The 26,621-nt window shown below is 36.8% G+C and overlaps 1 protein-coding gene across 1 annotated transcript in view; it reads left to right on the top strand.

Annotated features, from left to right (window-relative positions):
- LOC101009624 (clathrin coat assembly protein AP180) overlaps positions 1-26,621 on the top strand; it is a 170,631-nt gene that overhangs the window by 54,167 nt on the left and 89,843 nt on the right. The window contains 1 exon segment of the mRNA XM_031667289.1: positions 15,003-15,109. Coding sequence (XP_031523149.1) covers positions 15,003-15,109 — 107 coding nt within the window.

Raw genomic sequence — 26,621 nt, 5'->3', positions numbered from 1 at the left:
TTTTCATAAAACAAATATGCAAGTATACTGAGGATGTGATGGAATTTCTACCCCTGTATCTTTGCAGAAATCAGAAAAACAGTGCGGATTCTGCTAGTTTTAAAGTATATCTACTCAAACTATGCATTCAGAAAACTGAGGATATAACCACAGATAGTCTTGTGTAGTCACTGGATCTAATTTCCTTTTATAACTTAATCCCCATAAAGCCTCCACTCAGACAGCTAGAACTTTTAGTGACATTACGGGTCCCCAAGGAGTAGAATGAGCTTAGAGTCAGTGTCCCTGAAAAGTCTGGGTAGATAAATCTGACTTCTGGTTTCTGGTTCCACATGGAAGGACCTTAGAAGTCACAACTCTGTCCTAAAAATAAGTACAAAACTGAACAGACTGAAAACTCAATAGCTCTTCTGGGATCCACAAGAGACGTGAAGACATAGAGAAAACCTCTGCCCCCAAGACTGGGGAGACAGCCAAATACAAGGAGTCGTGGATTACTGGAACAGAGACTCATGAATGGAAACTGCCATAGGAACTAGTGTTGAAGTAGGAAGATTTGAACTGTAATTGATGAATTGTTGGAGGCTCAATGTGGCCAAGTCTGAGAGTTTAAAACTCCTAGGGAACCCAGTCATAGGGAGCACCACTTTTGTTTTACCTCCAGGAGCTCAACTAGGCTCCTATAGTAAATATTAGGGAAAAATCTGCTTGTGCTTCCAGGACGGGGAGAAGAAAAGGAACCATTTTGAAATACGCCAGAGCACTCTTGTTCTTAAGAAGGAGCAACTACTTAACCAGAGTCTCACCTGATGTGCTGAGATTTTATCAGAGCCTAACTGGTGTAGGGCAAGAGAAATACCCAACTCTAGCCCACTGCATCTATCTTGTCCAAGAGGAAAAACCAAGAAGCATTTGTGAAGTTCACAATCCAGAGGCATAGACTCACTAAAAAGTGGGACCTAAACACAGGACAATGGAACACTTGACCTCCCCACACCTTAACACCACATTAATAAAGACCCATTTACAGCAGTTCCTTTTACTTGGTACATCATGTACAGCTATTGAGAAAAAAATTACAAGTCATAGTAAATGACCAAAAAAACGTTCAAAAAGACAGAGCAAGCATCAGAACCTGACATGGCAGGGATGAAGGAATGATCAGACTGGGAATTTAAAGCAATTATGATTAATAAGCTAAGGGCTGCAATGGCTAAAATAGGCAGCATGCAAGAACAGATAGGCAGTGTAAGCAGAGAGATGGAAATCCTGAAAAAGAACTAAAAAGAAGTACTAGAGATCAAAACCACGGTGGGATTATTAGCAAACAGGACATGGCTGAGGAAACAATCTTTAAGCTTGCAGACAAATCAATAGAAACCTCCAAAACTACAGAGCAAAGAGAGCAAAGACTAAAAACAAAACAAAAACGTGAGAACAGAATAAGACTGTGGGACAACACAAACAACTAAAAACAAAACAAAACGTCAGAACAGAATAAGACTGTGGGACAACAACAAAAGGTGTCATATATGTATAATGGAATACCAGAATGAAAAGAGAGAAAGGAACGAAATATTTGAAATAATAATGACAGAGAATTTTCCCAAATTTATGTCAGACATCAAACCACATATCCAGGAAACTCAGAGAACACCAAGTAGAATAAATGCCCCCAGAACTACCTTGAGGCATATAATTTTCAAACTATTGAAAATCAAAGGTGAAGAAATAAATCATGAAAAAGCCAGAGGGAAAAATCACTTTGTCTATGGAGGAGAAAAAAATAAGAATTATGTGTGACTTCACCTCACAAACCATACAAACGAGAAGGGAAATGTTTAGTGTTGAGACAACCCACTTAACCTAGAATTCTTTACCATGTGAAATAGTCCTTTAAAAGTGAAAGAGAAATAAAGACTTTCTCAGTCAAACACAACGGGAAAGAATTTATTGCCAGTAGATCTGCATTTGTGAAAAATGCTAAAAGAAGTTCTATAGGGAGAAGGAAAATCATATGGGTCAGAAACTTGGGTCTACATAAAGAAAGGAAGAATATCAAAAGAAGAGTGAGTGAAGGTTAAATAAAAACTTTTATTTCCCTTATTCTTAGTTGTTCTGACAGACAACAGTTTGTTCAAAATAATAATAGCAATAATATATGTTTATGTATTTATATAAAGTATATACATATATGCTTATATATAGGTGAAATGAATGACAGCAATGATACAAGGGATAATAGGGAGGAATTTGGATGTTTTGTTATTATAAGATACTCACACTATCAATGAAGCACTATGGTGTCATTTGAAAGTGGCCTTGGATTAGTTGTAAATGTACATAGCAAACTCTATGGCGACCACTAAAAAAGTAAAAAAGAAGTGTAATTGATATGCTAAGAAAGGAGAGAAAATGGAATCTTATAAAATGCTCATTTAAAACCACAAAGGGTAGAAAAAGAGTGGAAGACAAAAATAGTAACAAAAAACAAAGGCAGCAAATAGAAAATAGTAACAAATATGGTAGATACTAATCCAACTATACCAAAAATCACTTTAACTTCAGTAATCTAAATGCATCAATTAAGACAGTGATTACCAGAGTAGATCTAAAAACAAGACCCAACTATAGGTTGTCTATAGGAAATAGACTTTAAATATAAAGATACACATAAATTAAGAGTAGAGAGATGGAGAAAAATATACCGTGCTAACACTAATCAAAATAAAGCAAGAGTAGTTATATTAATTTCCAGGCATGGCAGACTTCAAAGCAAGGACAGTTATCAAAGATAAAGAAGGACATTACATAATGATAAAGAGGTCAATTTTTCAAACAGACGCAACAGTCCTTAATGTGTATGCACCTAACAGCAGACAATCAACAAGTATGTGTGGCAAAAACTGCTAGAACTGCAAGGAGAAATAGATAAATCTGCTGGTAGAGTTGGATCTTCAACACCCCTCTATCAGTAATGGACAGATTCAGCAGGCAGAAAATCAGTAGGGATGAAGGTGAACTCATCAACACCATTAACTAGATATAATGGACATATATCTATATAGACTACTTGATCTAAAAGCAGAAGAGTGCACATTCTTCTCAATCTTGCAGGGAGCATTCACCAGTAGAGACCACAATCTGAACCATAAAACGATTCTTGACAAATTTAAACTAATAGAAATCATACAACCATCTGCTCTCAGACCACAGTGGAATTAAACTAAAAATAGTAACAAAAATAACTGGAAAATCTCAGAATAGGTGGAAATTAAACACACTTCGAAATAACACATGGGTCAAAGAAGAAAGCTCAAGAGAAATCTAAGAATATTTTGAACTAAATGACACTGAAAATACACCTTATCAAAATGTGTAGGATGCATTGAAAGCAGTGCTTATAGGGAAATTTATAGTATTGAATGCATATACTAGAAGAAAGATCTAAAATCAGTCACCTAAGCTTCCACCTTGGGAAACAAGAAAAAGAAGAGAAAATTGTTCAAAGTAAATGGAAGAAAAGAAATAATAAGAATTAGAACGTAAATCAATGAAATTGAAAACAGGAAATCAATAGAAAAAAATGATGAAACCAAAAGCTGGTTCTTTGAAAAGATCAATAAAATCAATAAGTCTCTAGCCAGACTAAGAAAAAAAATAAAAGGACATAAATTACTAATAATAGAAATTAAAGAGGGGAGACTACTACAGATCTTATGGACATTAAAAAGGTTAGAGAATATTACGAACAACTATGTGCTCACAAATTTGATAACTAAATGAAATGGACCAACTCCTTGAAAGATACAATCTATCTAAACTCACACAAGAAGAAATAGACAACCTGGATAGGCCTCTATCTATTAAAGATACTTAAGTCAATAATAACCTTTGAAAACAAAAACATCAGGCCCACGTGGGTTTACTGGTGAATTCTACCAAGCACTTAAGTGAGAAATTATACCAACACTTGACAGTCTCTTCCAGAAGATAGAAATAGAGAAGATTCTTCTTAACTCTTTTTATGAGGCCAGCATTACCTTAACTTCAAAACCAAAGACATTACAAGAAAAGGAAAGTGGCCGGGTGCAATGGCTCATGCCTGTAATCCCAGCACTTTGGGACACCAAGTGGGGGGCAGATCACTTGAAGTCAGGAGTTTGAGACCAGCCTGGCCAAGATGGTGAAACCCCATCTCTACTAAAAATACAAAAATTAGCTGGATGTGATGACAGGCACCTGTAATCCCAGCTACTCAGGAGGCTGAAGCAAGAGAATTGCTTGAACCAGGAGGTGGAGGTTGCAGTGAGCTGAGATTGTGCCATTGCACTCCAGCCTGAGCAACAGAGCAAGACTCCATCTCAAAAAAAAAAATTAATTTGACTGTTAGATTACCAAGCCAGGCTATTAAATAGCTAATATTCTCAGATCTGCCTGTATCTTGTATTATATCCTGAACCATTAATTTAGTTTCCTAACACTTCTGCTTCAATATTTATAATACAACTGAGGTAAATTAGCTAATGTCTTAGATGTCTTCCAACATTAATGTCCGAAGATTGTATTAACTATTGCAATTGAAAATTGAAAATGCAGACTTATAGAAAGTACATTATTAGAATTAATACCATCATTTGAATTTTTCATTTATGTATTTTTAATAATCTTTTGCTGTAGGCTTGACTTTTAAAAAATTCAGTTTGCTTTTGAAATATGAATAATATTCATCTGGAAAAGAAAGTAGAACTCATAATGCCACCTATGGGTTAAAAAAATCTTTTCAACAAATTATGGTAGAACAACTGGATATCCACATGGGAAGGAAATGAACTTTGAACTTTATCTCAATTAGTTGTTCAAAATATGCCTACAAATTCTTTGATACTCATCCCCTAAAAAGGTATGAATTGGCTGGGCGTGGTGGCTCACGCCTGTAATCCCAACACTTTGGGAGGCCAAGGTGGGCAGATCACTTGAGGTCAGGAATTTGAGACCAGCCTGGCCAACATGGTGAAACCTCATCTCTACTAAAAATACAAAAAAAAAAAAAAAAAAACCCAGGCACGGTGGCACATGCCTGTAGTCCCAGCTACTATGGAGGCTAAGGGAGGAGAATCACTTGAACTGGGAGGTGGAGGTTGCAGTGAGCCAAGATTATACTACTGCACTCCAGCCTGGGCAACAAAGGGAGACTCCACCTAAAAAAAAAAAAAAAAAGATATAAATCAACTCCTATCACCTTCAGTGTGAGATGGACTTAGAGACAGACTTCTAATGAATAGAATGAAGCTGAAGCAATGGTGTGACATTTTGATACTGAGTTATAAGAAACACCTTGATGTCTTCCTGACTAGTTCTTGCTTAGATCATTTGCTCTAGAGAAAGCCAGGAGTAAAGTTGTGAGGACACCAGACAGCCTTGTAGAGAGTTCCATACAGCAAGAAGCTGAGACCTTCTGTCAACAGGTATGTGAGTAAGCCACCCTGCAAGCAGAACCTTTGGCCCCAGACCACTGAGGGCTACAGGCATGGCCAACGGTTTGACTATAACCTCATGAGGCCCTGAACCCGACCCATCCAGCTAAGCCACTTCCAAATTCATGACTTACAAGCTGTGTGAGACCAGAAATTTATTTGTTGCTTTAACTGCTAAATTTTGGAGTAATTTGTTATTCAGTAGTAGATAATATGCCTCACAGCAGGCCTAGAAGTAAAATCAAAAGAATTATTGGCCTAAATATAAAGGTTAAAACTATAAAGCTTCTAGAAGAAAACAAGGACTAGGCAAAGATTTCTTAATTAAAATACAGAATTATGAGGCCAACATCATCCTGATACCAAAGCCTGGCAGAGACACAGCAAAAAAAAAAAGAATTTTAGACCAATATCCCTGATGAACATCGATGCAAAAATCCTCAATAAAATACTGGCAAACCGAATCCAGCAGCACATCAAAAAGCTTATCCACCATGATCAAGTGGGCTTCATCCCTAGGATGCCAGGCTGGTTCAACATATGCAAATTAATAAACGTAATCCAGCATATAAACAGAACCAAAGACAAAAACCACATGATTATCTCAATAGATGCAGAAAAGGCCTTTGACAAAATTCAACAGCCCTTCATGCTAAAAACTCTCAATAAATTCGGTATTGATGGGATGTATCACAAAATAATAAGAGCTATTTATGACAAACCCACAGCCAATATCCTACTGAATGGACAAAAACTGGAAGCATTCCCTTTGAAAACTGGCACAAAAACAGGGATGCCCTCTCTCACCACTCCTGTTCAACATAGTGTTGCAAGTTCTGGCTAGGGCAATCAGGCAAGAGAAAGAAATAAAGGGTATTCAAATAGGAAAAGAAGAGGTCAAATTGTCCCAGTTTGCAGATGACATGATTGTATATTAAGAAAATCCCATCGTCTCAGCCCCAAATCTCCTTAAGCTGATAAGCAACTTCAGCAAAGTCTCAGGATACAAAATCAATGTGCAAAAATCACAAGCATTCTTATACACCAGTAACAGACAAATGGAGAGCCACATCATGAATGAACTCCCATTCACTATTGCTTCAAAGAGAATAAAATACCTAGGAATCCAACTTACAAGGGATGTAAAGGACCTCTTCAAGGAGAACTACAAACCACTGCTCAGTGAAATAAAGGAGGATACAAACAAATGGAAGAACATACCATGCTCATGGACAGGAAGAATCAATATTGTGAAAATGGCCATACTGTCCAAGGTAATTTATAGATTCAATGCCATCCCCATTAAGCTGCCAATGACTTTCTTCACAGAATTGGAAAAAACTGCTTTAAAGTTCATATAGAACCAAAAAAGAGCCCACATTGCCAAGACAATCCTAAGCCAAAGGAACAAAGCTGGAGGCATCACGCTACCTGACTTCAAACTATACTACAAGGCTACAGGAACCAAAACAGCATGGTACTGGTACCAAAACAGAGATATAGACCAATGGAACAGAACAGAGTCCTCAGAAATAATACCACATATCTACATCCATCTGATCTTTGACAAACCTGAGAGAAACAAGAAATGGGGAAAGGATTCCCTATTTAATAAATGGTGCTGGGAAAATTGGCTAGCCATAAGTAGAAAGCTGAAACTGGATCCTTTCCTTACTCCTTATACAAAAATTAATTCAAGATGGATTAGAGACTTAAATGTTAGACCTAAAACCATAAAAACCCTAGAAGAAAACCTAGGTAATACCATTCAGGACATAGGCATGGGCAAGGACTTCATGTCTAAAACACCAAAAGCAATGGCAACAAAAGCCAAAATTGACCAATGAGATCTAATTAAACTAAAGAGCTTCTGCACAGCAAAAGAAACTACCATCAGAATGAACAGGCAACCTACAGAATGGGAGAAATTTTTTTTGCAATCTATTCATCTAACAAAGGGCTAATATCCAGAACCTACAAAGAACTCAAACAAATTTACAAGAAAAAAACAACCCCATCAAAAAGTGGGCAAAGAATATGAGCAGACACTTCTCAAAAGAAGACATTCATACAGCCAACAGACACATGAAAAAATGCTCATCATCACTCGCCATCGGAGAAATGCAAATCAAAACCACAATGAGATACTATCTCACACCAGTTAGAATCGCAATCATTAAAAACTCAGGAAACAACAGGTGCTGGAGAGGATGTGGAGAAATAGGAGCACTTTTACACTGTTGGTGGGACTGCAAACTAGTTCAACCATTGTGGAAAACAGTGTGGTGATTCCTCAAGGATCTAGAACTAGAAATACCATTTGACCCAGCCATCCCATTACTGGGGATATACCCAAAGGATTATAAATCATGCTGCTACAAAGACACATGCTCACGTATGTTTAATGCAGCACTATTCGCAATAGCAAAGACTTGAAATCAACCCAGATGTCCATCAGTGACAGACTGGATTAAGAAAATGTGGCACATATATACCATGGAATACTATGCAGCCATAAAAAAGGATGAATTCGTGTCCTTTGTAGGGACATGGATGCAGCTGGAAACCATCATTCTCAGCAAACTATTGCAAGAACAGAAAACGAAACACCGCATGTTCTCACTCATAGGTGGGAACTGAACAATGAGATCACTTGGACACAGGAAGGGGAACATCACACACCGGGGCCTATTGTGGGGAGGGGGAGGGGGGGAAGGATAGCATTAGGAGATATACCTAATGTAAATGACGAGTTAATGGGTACAGCACACCAATATGGCACATGTATACATATGTAGCAAACCTGCACATTGTGCACATTTACCCTAGAACTTAAAGTATAATAATAAAAAAAAACTATGTAATTTGGAAGTATTATTTTATAGACTGTGGATAACCAAATATAGAATTTGTGATTTTTTAATGCTTTATCTGTATAAAATCATTTGTATATTCTATTTATAGTATGCATTTTCTAGCTCATTAAAAGTACATAAGAACTGCAAAAAAATAAAATAAAATACAGAAAACATGAACTTTAAAAGAGAGCGTTAATAAGTTGGACTTCATCAAAATTACTCATGCTATTCAAAAGGCATCATTAAGAATGAAAATACAAGTCACAGAGGAGAAGAAAGTACATGTATTTATGTTTTAGGGATGCCTATCAAGAACATATAAAGAACTCAGTAATGAAGACAACTCAATTTTTATAATGTACAAAAGATTTGAACAGACACTTTACGAAAGAAGATATTAAATGGCTAACAAAGATATAAAAAAATTCTCAATGTCATTAGTTACTGAGGAAATGTAAACTAAAATCACAGTAAGATACCTTTTGGACCTACTAGACTCACTAAAATTAAAACTACTGATGGTATCAAGTATTAGTGAGGATGTACAGTAACTGGAACTCCCATACACATCTGATAGGAGTGTAAAATGGTAAAACGTCAAATGATTTTACCATTTTACATTTACTGTTTTACTTTAACAGTTGAACATACACCTAACTTACGACCCACTAAGATCATATCCTGGATACTTACCCAAGAGAAATAAAAACCAGTGTCCATACAAAGACTAGCACATGAATGTTCAAAAATGTTCATAATAGAAAAAAACATAAACTAAATATTCATTAATAGGTACATAAACAAAACAAGACATACATATATTATACAGTGCTACTCAACAATAAAAAGGAATGAACCATTACATTTATGTAATAACATAAATGAATTTCAAAATCATTAGGTTGAAAGAAACCAAAGAAAAGACAGTTCATGCTGTATGGCTATTTACATAAAATTTTAGAAAATGCAAACTAACTTACAGTGACAGAAAGTAGACCAGTGGTTACCCATGGTTCAGAGTGGAGGAAGGAATGAACTACAAAGAGACACAAGAAATCTTTTGGGAGTAATAAAAATGTTCTGTACTGCTGTGGTTTGAATGCCCCCTCCAAAACTCATATTGGAATTTAATTGGCATTGTGGTGATATTAAGAGGTGAAACTTTTAAGAAGTGACTTTTCTCAGGCGTGCAGTCTCTCACCATGTGATACCTTCTGTCATGTTATGATGCAGCAAGAAGGCCCTTACCAGATACAGCCCCTTGATCTTGGACTTCCAGCCACAAGAACTGTGAGCCAAATAAATCTTTTTTTTTTTTTTTTTTTTTTTTTTACAAATTATCTAGTGTGTGGTATTCCATGATAGCAGCAGAAAATGGACTGACATGTACCTTGCTTGTGACAGTAATTGATGTTGCATATAAGTGCCAATACACATAAAATCTGCACCTTAAATGAATGTAATATATTCTATATAAATAATAGCTCAGTAAATTTTATTTAAAATTTAAAAAGAAAAGGAAATTACATGAATATAGTTGAAAAATCCTCAACAAAATATTAGCAAATTAAATCCAACAATGTATAAAAAGAATTATAAACCAAGACCAAGGGGATTTACCCAGGTATGCAAAGCTGGTTCAACATTTGAAAATCAATTAATGTAATCTGCCACATCAAAAAGCTAGAAGAGAAAAATCATATGATCATGTCAGTAGATACAAGAAAAGAATTTGATGAAATCCAACACCCATTGATGATAAAAATTATCAGCAAACTAGGAATAGAGGGGGAACTTCGTCAACTTGATAAAGAATATGTACAAAAACTTAATAGCTAACATCATATTTAATGGTGAAAAAGCTAGACGCTTTCCCAGTAAGATCAGGAGGAAGGCAAAGTGTCCCCTCTCACCACTGCTTTTCACCATCATACTGGAAGTTCTAGCTAATGCAGTAAGACAAGAAACGGAGATGAGAGGTATACAGATTTGGGATGGAGCAATAAGACTTCTTTGTTCCCAGATTATATGACCATGTATTGTAGAAAATCCAAAAGAATCGACAAAAAAACTCCTGGAACTAATAAGCAATTATAGCAAGGTTGCTAGAAAAATGGTTAATGTACAAAAGTCAGTTGCTTTCTGATATACTAGCAATGAACAAGCAGAATTTGAAATTAAAAACACAATGCCGTTAACATCAACACTCCCTAAAATGAAATACTTAGGTATAAACTTAACAAAATGTCTATAAGATCTATATGAGGAAAACTATACAACTCTTATGAAAGAAATCAAACAACTAATAAATGGAGAGATGTTCCATGTTCATGGATAAGAAGGTTCAATATTGTGAATATGTCAGTTCTTTCCAACATGGTCTATAGATTTATTGCAATAGTTTTCAGTATTTCAGCAAGTAACTTTGTGGATATTGACAAACTGATTCTAATAAGGCAAAAGACCCAGAATAGCCAACAAAATATTATTGAAGAAGAACAAAGTTGAATGACTGACCTATTTCACTTTAAAACCTACTATAATGCTACAGTAATCAAGATATTGTGGTATTGGCAAAAGAATAGACAAATAGATCAGTGGAACAGAATAGAGAGCCCAGAAATCAACCCACATTTATATAACCTGATCTATAATAAAGAAGCAAAAACAATCTTTTGAACAAATGGTGCTGGAACAACTGGACATTCATACACCAAAATAATCTGGACACAGACCTTATACCCTTTACAAATATTAATTCAAAATGGATCATAGGCCTCAATGTAAAATGCAAACCTATAAACATCCTAGAAGGTAACATAGGAGAAAACCTAAATGACCTTGGATATGGTGGTGACATTTTAGATACAACACCACAGGCATGATCCATGAAAGAAATAATTGATAAGCTGGACTTTATTAAAATTAAAAACTTCTGCTCCATGAAAGACAGTGTCAAGAAAAGGGTAAGATGTGCCACACACTGGAAGACAATATTTGTGAAAACCACATCTAATAAAGGACTGTTGTCCAAAATATACAAAGAACTCTTAGAATTAAAAAATAATAAAACAAACAACTCAATTAAAAATGGGCTGAAAACTCTGATACCTCACCAACAAAGATATGCAGATATTATTCAGTGCTAAAAGGAAATGTGCTATCAATCCATGAAAAGGCATGAAGGAACCTTAAATGCATATTACTGAGTGAAAGAAGCCAGTCTGAAAAGGCATGTTTTCAGCTCTCTGTCATTCTACAAAAGGCAAAGCTATGAAGTCAATAAAAAAGATACTGTGTTTAGTGGAGGTCTCATTTTGTCTCCCAGACTGGAGTGCAGTGGCATGAACACAGTTCACTGCAGCCTTGACCTCCTGTGCTCAAGTGATCCTCCTGCCTTAGCCTCCCGAGTAGCTGGAATTACAGGCACATACCACGTCTCCTGACTAATTTTTGAATTTTTTTTTTTTTTTTTTTTTGTAGACATAGGGCCTCTCCTTGTTTCCCAGGCTGGTCTCAAACTCCTGGGTTCAAGTAATCTTCCTGCCTCAGCCTCCCACAGTACTGAGATTATAGGCATGAGCCACCATGCCTGGCCAGAGTTTTAGGACAGTGAAAATACGCTGTATGATACTAAAATGGCGGATTCATGTCATTATACATTTGTCCAAACCCATACAATGTGCAACACCAAGAGTGAACAGTAAGAAATGCTATGGACTTGTGGTGATAATGACATTCAATGTAGGTTCATCAGTTGTAACTAATATGGCACTCTTTTTGGAGGTGTTGATAATGGGGGAGGCTACGCATGTTTAGAATATGGGAAATCTCTGTAACTTTCATTTAATTTTGTTGTGAACCTAAAACTACTCTTTAAAAAAGTATTTTTCTAAAAAAAAAAAAAGTCAGGATATATCCCTTTCCCCTATGCATAGTCACTATGGTAAAGGTCCATTATGCAGAAGACAAGGAAAAAGTACTTTAAGCAGTGTTCAAGGACTTTCCTCAAGAATATCTGGAGAACTTGTTAAAGCTCAGGTTGCTGACCCTGTAACCCAGAGTTTCTAATTCAGTAGGTCTGAGGTGGGGCCTGAGAATTTGCATTCCTAATAAGGGCCAAAGACATGCTGTTCCTGGTGGTTTGGGGACTTTAGTATGGGAATCATTGTATTAGAACCACTCCCAGATGCTCAGACTAGCATTTTGAATTCACACATTTTGGCATATTCACCCAATTTGATAAATTTTGAGGCAGGTGTGTTTTTCACTTGTTTACCTGATAGTGCTAGGAGTTAACCTTATGAATATGTTGTGGGTTAATTTTAATCAAGGACTCCATGACCAATACTTTACACCTAATGTTGGAATCAATATTCATGCTATAAATCTTCACAAATGCTTTATTGCTATAATGAAACTCTGACTTGTAACTAAGCTGTCTCCCTGACTAATGGTCATCAGTAATAGCTTATGTAGAAACTCTCAGTTTGTCTCTCAGAGATGATAATTTTTTTCATTTGGTTTCTTTCCTAGCACAATTATCCTTCAAAAGTTAATACAGTATGACAAGGGTAATTTATCACAGCTTTACAAAGGTTCATGTTACAAACATGAAATTTGATCATTTCAAATATTGAAAATTAACGTATGTTATCTTTACTGCAAAGGAAAGTTAGAGGCTCATTTTTGGATGACCAATCCCCTCTGTAAAAGTGTTGGTTTCCCTAGGCCCCGCGCTGGTCTGGACAGGGAAGCCTCATAGCTGTGCCTGTGTCAGTGAAATAGAACATGTTGCCTTTCTGTGTCAATGCTACTATTATAGAAACAATTATGAGATTATGATCTAAATCCACAATGATCGAGTGCTTTTTATTGCTGAGTCCTAAATTATCATGGAGGATATAAACAATTTTAAAAGTATCCAGAGGAGACAGAAAAAAAATTGGTTAAAATTTTGGTCACTGGTTCTAAAAGGAAATTGAGATACTCCACTTGATTTTTCTTTTTGTATTATTGCTGAAGATCAGATGCAAAGATAGAAACTCAGGTTATACTAAAGAGAAGTAATTTGGATATTTGAAAGAAATTATTTATATGAAGATTGTTGTAAAAAGAACAAAAAGTATGTTTTGCCTCAATAAATCCTTGTTTTCAAATTTCTTAACAAGAAAAGACTTTCCTCTTACAGCATCATGAGTTTATCCATTGCATTAGAAAATGGGACAGAGTGGATAAAGAAAGTATCCTTAGATTTGGTCATATTTTAAAAGACTCTTTTCTCTAAACTTCTAGCAAGTAGAAAACAGTATGTGTTTGTTTTCTTGATCTTTTTGCTTCCTTTAAATACCCTACAGGGGAGGTCCATGTAAAAAGCAAAATTACCCAAAGACTGTCAACAGAAGGTAATGAGTAACTGCTCTTGATAATTAGTTCTTTGTGTAATTATATATTATTAAACTTTCCTTGAGAAAATTAAAAATACTTCTGAATATTGTTGGTGGTACCTCACCAACAAAGATATGCAGATATTATTCAGTGCTAAAAGAAAATGCGCTATCAATCCATGAAAAGGCATGAAGGAATCTTAAATGCATATTACTAAGTGAAAGAAGCCAGTCTTTGTGTAATTATATATTATTAAACTTTCCTTAAGAAAGTAAAATTACATGCTGAATGAAATAACTGTCAAGTATGAGAGAATATTAAAATAGCATATGTTAAACCATGTGTAAATATAAAATAATGAATGTATAAAGAAGATACTAGGCCATCAGTTATAATCCAGAGTTGCCTGGGAACTACTGTAGACAGACATGGCCTGCTGTGTCTCCATCGGCAGTGTCAATAATTATTGAATGAATGATCAATGAATAACTGATTTAAACACTGATGAAGTACTGGTTTTCTTCAAAGCATGTATGGAAAAATTATACTCTCATATTGCAAGTGTAATGGAGCTGTAGTTCCCTGATGACTGAATTCTAGTCTTGAGTGTGTGAAAGAGAACAGCAAAATAAGCTTCCGTTTTTCTGTTTAGAAAGCTAAAAGTTGAGAAAGAGAGCATAAATAGACTAGAAAGTCATTAAGGATATAGTAAAACAAATTTTTTCACAAAACTCTACCGTCTAAAAGAGCCACATCATAATGTTTGAAAGAAATAATTTATGACCAATAAAAGCAAGTATCAACTTAGTGTAGAAAATGTAAAGAATTATTTAATTCAGGAAGGTTTATTGATTATTGCCTTATAATTTATAGATTATTAGTTTATAGTGAGCTAATAAGAAAATAAGGATTCTGTAGAATGCAGTCATAAATTTTGAGATTATCATCAGTAAGAATTTGCTGCTATTTTCCAAGACAGGATGTTGGGATACATGGAACGTGAATTTAGCCAGTTGTGGCAATTTATATATTCTTCTGCTTTAGTTCTATTTTCATTATTTAAATTGTTTTATTTGAGAGAGATGATTATCTTGGAACATAACACTTTTCTTAATCTATTCAGCTTCCCTTTGTTTAGGTGCCTTAATACCTCATATAAGTTTTACTACCAAGTGTTTTGATTCAAACATTAAGTTTTAAGTAGTAATCTTAACATAAGCTTAGAAAAAAATAGAATAGAATACTCTTTTCAAATTGCTTATCTCTTTATTTTTTCTAGAAAAGTTTTTTGAAATGAAGAAAGGCCAATGTAAAGACGCTCTAGAAATTTACAAACGATTTCTAACTAGAATGACACGAGTGTCTGAATTTCTCAAGGTTGCAGAGGTAAGTAATATTAAGTTTTGTTGGGAATATAATTTTTTAAATATTTGCTCATATATCTGGAGTATATAATAGAAGGTGTAAGAGAGTCACAGTATGTTAGGGTTGAAAGTGCCTCGGAGTCACAGTATATTAAGGTTGGAAGTGACTTTGGAAGTCATCTCATCCAATTTCTCACTCAGAGCTGTACTCTGTACTCCTGCATCCTAATCAGATGATCATTCTGCATTCAAATAAAAGTTTCGTGGATAGTAAGCTCATTTGCTGCTTTGCAAGGTGGTCTATTCCTCCATTCTACCTAATAGCCATCTTTAATTGTTAGAAAAGCCTTTATTTTCATTGAACCTTAGGTTTGCCTTTAGAAAAGCCTGTTTATTATTCTTAGCATGTAAATGATAAATCATAAATTCTGACCTTCCTTACTTTGGCAATGATTTATACACAATGAAAAATAAAACAGAAAGCATAATTTGTTTTATAAAATTTATAAATTGTTTCTTAAGGATAGCATAATTTGTTTTATAAAATTTATAAATTGTTTCTTAAGGATGTATCTTTATACTTGATTAGAATACCTGTGTAACTATACAGTTGCTGTTCCTGAAATTATCTGTGAGTTGGTATTTTCTCTTATAAAATCCAATTAATGATTCATGCTGATACTGGAAATTATAACATTGTTATTATAGTCCTTTGGAAGAATCACATTGTATTTTTATCTTACATGTCAATTAACTGATTACTGGGAACTGATTGGAATGTTGTATGAAAGAGGTTCTACAGCTCAGCAGCAAACCATACAATGCTGTGGTTGTGGAACATTCATGCCGTGTTTTTGCTGTTTTTGTCATTTTAAGAATATACTGCAAGAACAGGCATTTTATACACACAATTTAAGAAGTACTCTAGTCCATGCATTGTGTTTAAAATCTTTTATTCATAGAAGTAATAATTATCACATGCAAGTTCTGGAACCAAAATAATATCACAAAATGCTGATTCTTGTACTTTCACCCATACAACATGTAGTTAGAATAAAAATCTTTTTTAAATATAAGGGAAACAAAAGGTAAAGATTAGCTTATGTAAATTGTATATGCATTAAAGCACATTCATGTTTCTTTCCTCATGGGTTTATCAATGTTGGTAGTCTATAAGAAATTATAAAATTGCTCAAAATTTTTTCTTTTGCTGCTATACAGGTTTTATTTTTTGTATTTGGTATGATTTTGCCATGGTTTAACCGTAATTATCAGCTTAATCTAGTAAAATTTGCCTAATTTCTTTCTGTGAAAAGGTAAATTATGCCTAAGTACCGAGAACAGATTATTTTATTGTTTCATTAAATCTTGGTGTACATTCATCCCAGTTTCCCATTTGTTATTGTATATAAGTAAGGAGCTGGCATGTGGCAGTCTGGGGTATGCATTTCTCTAATCGGTGTTACAAGGCTGGGCTCAGGATTCCCGTGAGAAAAGTTCTGCTTACGTGTCAATTCCTTCTGTCTTAACATGTAAAATTTTACTTTTTGTCTGTTGATACCTCATGTTAGCACAAGCCCAACTGAGGCCATTGAGAAAGAGATATACAGAGATCAGATGTCATTTTAAGAGCCTGTCTTTAAATAACTGGATAATAAATTTTAAAATTATTTTTATTTGAACATTATGATTAAGACTTTTTCATAGAATGAATACTAATTTACAAAATTATTTTTAATAGAGTAAACATTAAATCACAATGGGACAACCATAACCATTTGTGTTTTCTTTCACATTTAAATCACATTGTTCATAATTTGAACACACAATGTTTGAATACCAGTGTTGAGTGGTTTGGTTATGATTGGTTAATAGAGAAATTTTTCAACAAATGTACAAATCTCTCTTTACTGTATAGTACTCGTGTGGTCTATGTATGGATTCATACTCAATAGCTATCCCATAGTTAGTAACACTTACCTGAAGAGTCTCAAGAAAATTTCTAGAATATGATTTTCAAAATACAACTTTATATATTGGTTATTTGGGAAATAGTAACAGTAAGTTGTTCGTTGTATTGAAGAAAAGGTAAAGTAGTTGAACAAGTTCTATGGAAATATTCAAATTTTTTAAATTGCTTGAAGTACAGAAAACTTACTATGTCTTATATTCTTATTCTGAAGTCTCCTATGGCAGACAAGTAAAACTTTGTAAAATAATTTTTACAGGTAAGACATATTTCTGCTAAATACTCTTCTCTTTTATAGAACTAAGTTATTCTTAGTTTTCTATTCTAAGGTAGATATGGAAATCGTAGGAGTTACATCTCCCAGAATATTTGCAGACAGAAAGTGATGAGATTTCTGTAACACACTTTAATCCTCTAATGATAATGTGGTTCAGAAGTTCAGAGCAACAAAAATAGCAGTGTTGAGGAAGAATTCTTAAATTGTCTCTTTGAACACAATTATCCATTTAATGGAAATACGTCACCTTTTCCTGAAGTGATTTCAGTATTAGGGATCCATAATATTTTATTTTTAAAAATGCCTCTTTCGGTGCCTTCTTAGCACAGTAGGCAGCGAGTCACTCTCATAAAAATGCCTCTTTTGTTCATATTAATGTTTTTAAATGGATCATCTAAAGCGGTGTTAAAACGTACAAATAAACACAATGCAGTTGCTTTAATTTACAATTTCCCAAATTTGTAATAATATAAGTGGGTTTAGGGAGGTATCAGTGGCTAAACTGTTCCTAAAGTCAGAGTTCAGTCATTAGAATGTGAATTCCAGAGAGGGAAGGAAGACGGCCAACTAGACAAAGCTGGCAAATGCCTCTCCCACCAGGAGGAACCAAAATATCGAGTGAATCATCACACTGATGATCAACAGATCTTTTGAGAGAAAATACTGAAAATCAATAGAGGGGCAACACAGATACCATAGTTGAAGAGGGAGGAAGCTGGGAAGCCTGCTGGGAGCCACCACATGCCAGCTGCAGTAAAACACATCCATAGGTGCCCATCCCCCAAGGCTCTCCATCTTGCTCTGCAGTTCCTACTCTCTACTGGCCAGGAGCTGCCATTGCTGCAGGACCAGGATGAATGCCCCCTCGCCTCCTGGCCCCTCCCAAGATTGCCTGCCTGGCCACCCCCACAGGAGGATATCCACAGTGCAGCCCCCGCTTCCCTACTTGAGTGTTTTGCTGGTGGCCTGGAAGCAGTCTGGCACCCCCAGCGCAGCCAGTGCTTGACCCCGAGGGGCCAGAAGACAAATCTGCAGGCCTGGTTTCAACTCCCTGGGACTCAAGCACACGGCCCACGAGTATCTTGCTGAGATCTATGGCCTGAGCTCAAGTGGAAGAGGAGCCCCCAGTGTCAGAACAAAAAGAAGATTGTGACTTAGATTCTTATGCTGGTGCAGGTTCTTGGGCAAATGTAGGAGCTGTGTGTCCCTCCCTTCACAAGACCCATCTGGGAAGGGTGCGGCCTGATAGCCACAGCTTCTTTCCCAGGGAGCCCTGCAGCCCACATCATCTGAACAGCTCCGTGATCTGGGAGCAGAAGACTTGGGACAAGTCTAGCCAGTCAAGATGCTCCTGGGGCAGACACTGGAGGAAGACCTGTTGGGTGAGAGGAACACAAGCTGAGTGGGTCCCACAGCTGTCTGCCAGGTTGGAAACCCTGGGCCACAGGCACTTTTCCACTTGCATATGCATGATACCATTGCCCTGCCCAGGGGTCCTTCACCCCAACCCACTGCAGCACCAGACCACTAGTAGTCATATCCCACAACCTGCTCTGACTCTAACAAGCGCAGTGGGCCCCCCAAGAGTTAGAGATCTCCTGGTGACCTCTCAGCTGGGACCACCTCTAAAGGGAGAGGGTAGCACAGCCCGCCAAAGCCCCCTTTTGGGCAAAGAAAACATGGGTACAGCACCAGTAGTTGAAGGGGACAGCACCAAGGCCCAAGGCCTGGAAACAAACTTGGACAGGGAGTTATCTCTTGGCCCCTGCCTCCCCTCCCCAGAGCACTGCCACATACACACTGAAAAATAAGAGGTGCCTGGCTGAGTAAGAGTATATCTGCTGACCCTGATGTCACTGTGAAACACCATCTACGAGACTGCAACCTAAATTGCACCACCAAACAAAAATACATTGTTTCACCATGCAATACCTCTGAAACGCACCACAGGAACCCATCCATAACCTCAGAACCTAAAACAGAGCCTTGACCCTCTGAAAGCACTCAGAAACAAAACCAATCAACTATATACAACATTCACCAGTCAACCCTTAAGGGAAAAAAATAATGTAAAAACAAAAAGCCCTGTCCAAACGAAAGCAAATTGACAAAGAAAAAGAAAAGCCAGCTCCCTCAGGTGAGAAGGAATCAGCTCAAGAACTTAGGCAATGAAAAAAGTCAGAGTGTTTTGTTACCTCTAAAGGATGGCATTAGCTCCCTAGCAGTGGATCCTAACCACATTGAAATGTCTGAAATTATGGACACTGAATTCAGAATCTGGATGGCAAGGAAGCTTAATAAGATCCAAGGGAAAGTTGAAATCCAATCCGAGGAAGCCAGAAAAATGATCCAAGATATGAAAGATGATGTAGCTATATTTAAGAAGGACTAAATGGAACTTCTACAGTTGAGAAGTTCACTACAGGAATTTCAAAATGTAGTTGGAAGCCTTAATGACAGACTAGATCACACAGAGGAGAGAATTTCAGAGCTTGAAGACCAGTCCTTTGAATCAACCCAGTCAGACACAAATAAAGCAAAGAATTTTAAAAAATGAACAAAACCTCCAAGAAATATGGTATTAAGTAAAGCAACCAAACCTACAATTCATTGGCATTCCTGAGAGAGAAGAAGAGAGAGTGAGCAACTTGGAAACATATTTGAGGATATAATCCACAAAAATTTCCCCAGTCTTGCTGAAGAGATTGACATGTGAATACAAGAAATTCAGAGAACCCCTATAAGATACTATACAAGATGGCCATCCCAAGGCACATAGTCATCAGACATTCTAAGATCAACACAAGAAAAAATCCTAATGGCAGCTAGAGAAAAGGATCAAATCACCTATAAAACGAACCTCATCAGGCTAATGGCAGACTTCTTAAAAGAAACTTTACAAGCCGGAGATTGGTAGCCTATTCTTAGCATTCTTAAAGAAAAGAAATTCCAACTAAGAATTTCATACCCCGCCAAACTAAGTTTCGTAAGTGAAAGTGAAATAAAATCTTTCCCAGACAAGTATTTGCCAAGGGAATGTGTTACCAATCAACTGGTCTTACAAGACGTGCTTAAAGGAGTTCTAAACTTGGAAACCAAAGAAACCTGCTACGACAGAAACACGTATAAGTACATAGTCCATAGTTCCTACAAAGCAACTTCACAATTGAGACTATAAAGCAACCAACTAACAATACCATGACAGGAATGAAACCTCACATGTGAATACTAACCTTGAATGTAAATGGTACAAATACCCGCCTGAAAAGACACAGAGTGGCAAGTTGGATTTAAAAAAAAGACCCAGCCTTCTGCTGTCTTCAGTACATCCATCTCATGTAATGACACCCATAGCCTCAAAGTAAAGGGATGAAACTATCATACCAACAGAAAACGAAAAAGGACAGAGGTTGTTGCTCTTGTATCTGATAAAATAGACTTAAAACCAACAGTAAAGAATAAGAAAGAAAGAAAGAAAAAGGACAAAGAAGGGCATTACATAGTGATAAAGGGTTAAATTCAAAAAGAAGACTTAATTTTTAGCCAAAGGTGAGAGATTAGGGGGAAAAAAAGACTTAACTATCCTCAATATATACACACCCAGCATTGGAGCACCTGGATTTATAAAATAAGTACTTCTTGACCTAATAAAAGACAGGCAGCCACACAATAATAATGAGGGACTTCATCACCCCACTAAGCATTAGACAGATCATTGAGGCAGAAAACTAACAAATTATGAACTTAAATTTGACACTAGACCAATTGGACCTAATAGACATCTGCAGAATACTCCAGCCAACAACCACAGAATATATGTTCTTGTCACCTGTACAGGGTACATACCCTAAGATCCACCGCATGCTCAGCCATAAAGCAAATCTCAATAAATTAAAAAAATCAAATCATAACAAGTATATTCTTAGACCACAGTAGAATAAAAATAGAAATCAATACCAAGAGGAACTCTCAAAACCACACAATTACATGGAAACTGAATAACTTGTCCTTGAATGACTACTGGGTAAACAACAAAAGTAAGGCAGAAATCAAAACATTCTTTGAAACAAATAAAAACAGAGACACAACATACCAAAATATCTGGGAGGCAGCAAAGGCGGTTTTAAGAGGAAAGTTTATAGCACTAAATGTCTACATCAAGAAGCTAGAAAGATCTCAAATTAATAACCTAACATCACACATAAAGGAACAAGAAAAACAAGAACAAACTAATTCCAAAGCTAGCAGAAGAAAACAAATAGCCCAAATCAGAGCAAAACTAAATGTAATTGACAATAAGAGGGGATCATGGCAGATGGGAGGCAGGACCAGATTGCAGCTCCAACTTGGATGGACAGAGCAGCATATGGAGGCTCGCACTGTGAATTTTTGTTCCAGAATGACTGCAGGAACAAAGTAGGAAACCTGAGAGGACCCACAGACCCCATGAAGAAAGCAGATTGCTCCTACAAGACCCAGGAGACACCTCAAATACTGTGAGTGCCCAAACCGTGGAGCTGGGAAAGGGAGATCGTCTGCCCCTGAACACACATCCCCCACTGGGGAAACTGTAGGCCTAGATAACAGGAGAAGATTTTGACCTTACCTGGAACTGAGTCAATTTAGAGAGCCAAGCGAAATACAGGGATAGAAGAAGCAGTGAAAAAATCCCTGTGAGTTTACTGGGTCCCCTAGCAAGCCGTTTTTGCCTGACCTCACAGGGGTCCTTCAGGACGGTGGCCAGAGGCACTAGGAAATGGCCACAGGGAGAAAGAAATCTCCAGCTAGGCTTTGTAACAATTTGAACTGATTGAGAGGCCTCTTGGCCAGAACTCGGGGAAGGGTATGAATCTGGTGTGCAGACACCACAGGCAGGGGAAGAAGAAAAGCCTTATTTGCCTTCACAGCTGGGAGGTAGGTAGCCTGGGGCTAGTTCTCAGCCCTACTTGCCCACTGACTGGAAACACATTCAGTGCTGTTGCTGGGGGGCACAGTGGGAGTGAGACTGGTCTTTTGGATTGCATGGGAGCTGAGTGAGGCCTGTGACTGCCGCCTTTCCCCCACTTCCCTGACAACCTGCATGACACAGTAGAGACAGTCATAATCCTCCTAGGAACATAACTCCATTGACCTGGGAACCTCACCCCTAACCCCCACAGCAGCTGCAGCAAGACCCGCCCAAGGAGAGTCTGAACTCAAACATGCCTAGCCCTGCCCTTGCCCAGTGGTCCTTCCCTACCTACCTGGTAACTGAAGACAAGGGCATATACTCTTGGGAGTTCTAGGGCCCTGCCTCCAACCTGTTCCTCCTCATACTACCACAGCTGATGCTCTCTAGAAAGTGCCACGTCCTGGCAGGAGGCCAACCAGCACAAAAATAGTGCATTAAACCACCAAAGCTAAAAACCCTCACAGAGTTCATTTCTGCCACCTCCACCAGAACAGGTGCTAGTATCCATGGCTGAGAGACCCACAGACAGTTCATATCACAGGACTCTGTGAGACAACCCCCAGTGCCAGTCTGGAGCCTGATAGACTTGCTGGGTGGCTAGATCCAGAAGAGAGAAAACAATCACTACAGCTTGGTTCACAGGAAGCCACATCCATAGGAAAAGGGGGAGAGTACTACAGCAAGGGAAGACCACATGGGACAAAAGAATCTGAACAACAGCCTTCAGCCCTAGACATTTCCTTTGACAGAGCCTACCCAAATGAGAAGGAACCAGAAAACCAACTCTGATAATAGACAAAACAAGGTTCTTTAAATCCTCCAAAAAAAAAATCACACTAGCTCACCAGCAGTGGACCCAAACCATCAAATCCCTGATTTACCTGATAAGGAATTCAGGAGGTTAGTTATTAAGCAAATCAGGGAGGCACCAGAGAAAGGCAAAGCCCAGTGTAAGGAAATCCAAAAAATGATACAAGAAGTGAAGGGAGAAATATTCAAGGAATTAGATAGCATAAATAAAAACAATCAAAACTTCAGGAAACAACAGACACACTTAGAGAAATGCAAAATGCTCTGGAAAGTCTCAGCAATAGAATTGAACAGGTAGAAGAAAGAAACCCAGAGCTCAAAGACAAGGTCTTCAAATTAACCCAATCTAACAAAGAAAAAAGAATAAGAAAATACAAACAAAGCCTCCAAGAAGTCTGGGATTTTGTTAAACAACCAAACCTAAGAATAATTGGTGTTCCCAAGGAAGAAGAGAATTTTAAAAGTTTGGAAAATATATTTGGGGGAATAATTGAGGAAAATTTCCATGTCCTTGCTAGAGACCTAGACATACAAATACAAGAAGCACAAAGAACACCAGGGAAATTCGTTACAAAAAGAATATTACCTAGGCACATTGTCATCAGGTTAGCTAACATTAGGATGAAGGAAAAAATCTTAAGAGTTGTGAGACAGAAGCACCAGTTAACCTATAAAGGAAAACCTTTATAGTTATACCTTTAAAGGTATAACTTTAGATTATAGATTAACAGCAGATTTCTCAGCAGAAACCCTACAAGCTAGAAGGGATTGACACCCTATCTTCAGCCTCCTTAAACAAAACAATTATCAGCCAAGAATTTTGTAGTGAAACTAAGCTTCATATATAAAGGAAAGATACAGTCTTTTTCAGACAAATGAATGCTAAGAGAATTCACCACTACCAAGCCACCACTACAAGAACTGCTAAAAGGAACTCTAAATCTTGAAACAAATCCTGGAAACACATCAAAACAGAACCTCTGTAAAGCATAAATCTCCTAGGAACTATAAAACAAAAATATAATTTAAAAAACAAAAACAAAAAACCAAGGTATACAGGCAACAAACAGCACAGTGAATGGAATGGTACCTCACATCTCAATACTAAGATTGAATGTAAATGGCTTAAATGCTCTACTTAAAAGCTACAGAATTGCAGAATGGATAAGAATTCACTAGTCAACTACCTGCTGCCTTCAAGAGACTCACCTAACACATAAAGACTCACACAAACTTAAGGTAAAGGGGTGGAAAAAGACATTTCAGAAAAATGGGCACCAAAAGTGAGCAGGAGGAGCTATTCTTATATCAGACAATACAAACTTTAAAGCAACAGCAGTTAAAAAAGACAAAAAAGGACATTATATAATGATAAAAGGCCTCATCCAACAGGTAAATATTACAATCCTAAACCTATATGTACCTAACACTGGAGCTCCCAAATTTATAAAAATGATTACTAATAGACCTAAGAAATGAGATAGCAACACAGTAATATTGGGGGACTTCAATATTTCACTGACAGTACTAGACAGGTCATCAAGACAGAAAGTCAACAAAGAAACAATGAATGTAAATGGTACCCTGGAACAAATGGACTTAACAGATGTATATAGAACATTCCATCCATCAAATGCAGAATACACATTCTATTCAATAGCACATGGAACTTTCGTGAAGATAGACCATATTATAGACCACAAAATGAGCCTCAATACATTTAAGAAAATTGAAATTATATCAGGCCCTCTCTCAGACCACAGTGGAATAAAACTGGAAATCAACTCCAAAAGGAACCTCCAAAACCATGCAAATATATGGAAATGTAATAACCTGCTCCTGAATGAGCATCGGGTCAAACATGAAATCAAAGTGAAAATCAAAAAATTATTCAAACTGAATGACAGTAGTGACACAACCTATCAAAACCTCCGGGACACAGCAAAGGTGGTGCTAAGAGGAAAAGTCATAGCCCTAAATGCCTACATCAAAAAATTTGAAAGAATACAGACAATCTAAGGTCACACCTCAAGGAACAAGAGAAACAAGAATGAACCAAACAGAAACCCAGCAGAAGAAAGGAAATAACTAAGATCCAGAGCAAAACTAAATGAAATTGAAATAAAAAGCAATACAGAAGATAAATGAAACAAAAAGCTATTTTTTTGAAAAGATAAATAAAATTGATAGACCATTAGCTAGATTAACCAAGAAAAGAAGAGAGAAAATCCAAATAAGCTCAATAAGAAATGAAATGGGAAATATTACAACTGACACCACAGAAATACAAAAGATCATTCAAGGCTACTATGAACACCTTTACGCACATAAACTAGAAAACCTAGAAGAGATGGATTAATTTCTGAAAAGATACATCCCTCCTAGCTTAAATAAGGAAGAATTAGATATCCTGAACAGACAAGCAGTGAGATTGAAATGGTAATTTTAAAATTACCAACAAAATAAATGCCCAGGACCAGACCAATTCACAGCAGATTTCTACCAGACATTCAAAGAAGAATTGGTATCAATCCTACTGACACTATTCCACAAGACAGAGAATGAGGGAACCCTCCCTAAATCATTCTATTAACCCAGTATCACCCTAATACCCAAACCAGAAAAGGACATAACCAAAAAAGAAAACTACAGACCAATATCCCCGATTAACATAGATGCTAACATCCTTAACAAAATACTAGCTAACTGAATCCAACAACATATCAAAAAGATGATCCACCATGATCAAGGGTTTCATACTAGGGGTGCAGGGAAGGTTTAACATATGCAAATCAATAAATGTGATACACCACATAATCAGAATTAAAAACAAAAATCACATGATCATCTCAATAGATGCAGAAAAAGCATTTGACAAATTCCAGCATCTCTTAATGATTAAAACTCTCAACAAAATTGGCATACAAGGGACATACATCAATATAATAAAAGCCATCTATGACAAGCCCACAGCTAATATAATACTGAATGGGGAAAAGTTGATAGCATTTCCTCTGAGAACTGGAACAAGACGAGGATGCCCACTCTTACCACTCCTCTTCAGCATAGTACCACAAGTCCTAGCCAGAGCAGTCAAACAAGACAAAGAAATGGCATCCAAATTGGTAAAGAGGAGGTCAAGCTGTTTCTGTTTGCTGATGATATTATTGTTTACCTAGAAAACCCTAAAGACTCTCCAGAAAGCTGTTAGACCTGATAAAAGAATGTAACAGAGTTTCCGGATACAGAATTAATGTGCACAAATCAGTAGCTCTTCTATACACCAACAGCTACCAAACAGAGAATCAAATCAAGATCTCAACCTCTTTTACAATAACTGCAAAAAAATAAAATACTTAGCAATATACCTAACCGAGGAGGTGAAAGACCTTTACAAGGAAAACTACAAAACACTACTCAAAGATATCATAGACAACACAAATGAAAAAACATCCCATATTGTGTAGAATCCATATTGTGAAAATGACCATACTGCCAAAAGCAATCTACAAATTAAATGTGATTCC

This window comes from Papio anubis, chromosome 6 (genome assembly GCF_008728515.1).
Source record: "Papio anubis isolate 15944 chromosome 6, Panubis1.0, whole genome shotgun sequence".
NCBI lineage: Eukaryota > Metazoa > Chordata > Mammalia > Primates > Cercopithecidae > Papio > Papio anubis.
This window is presented reverse-complemented; position numbering and strand designations above follow the sequence as displayed.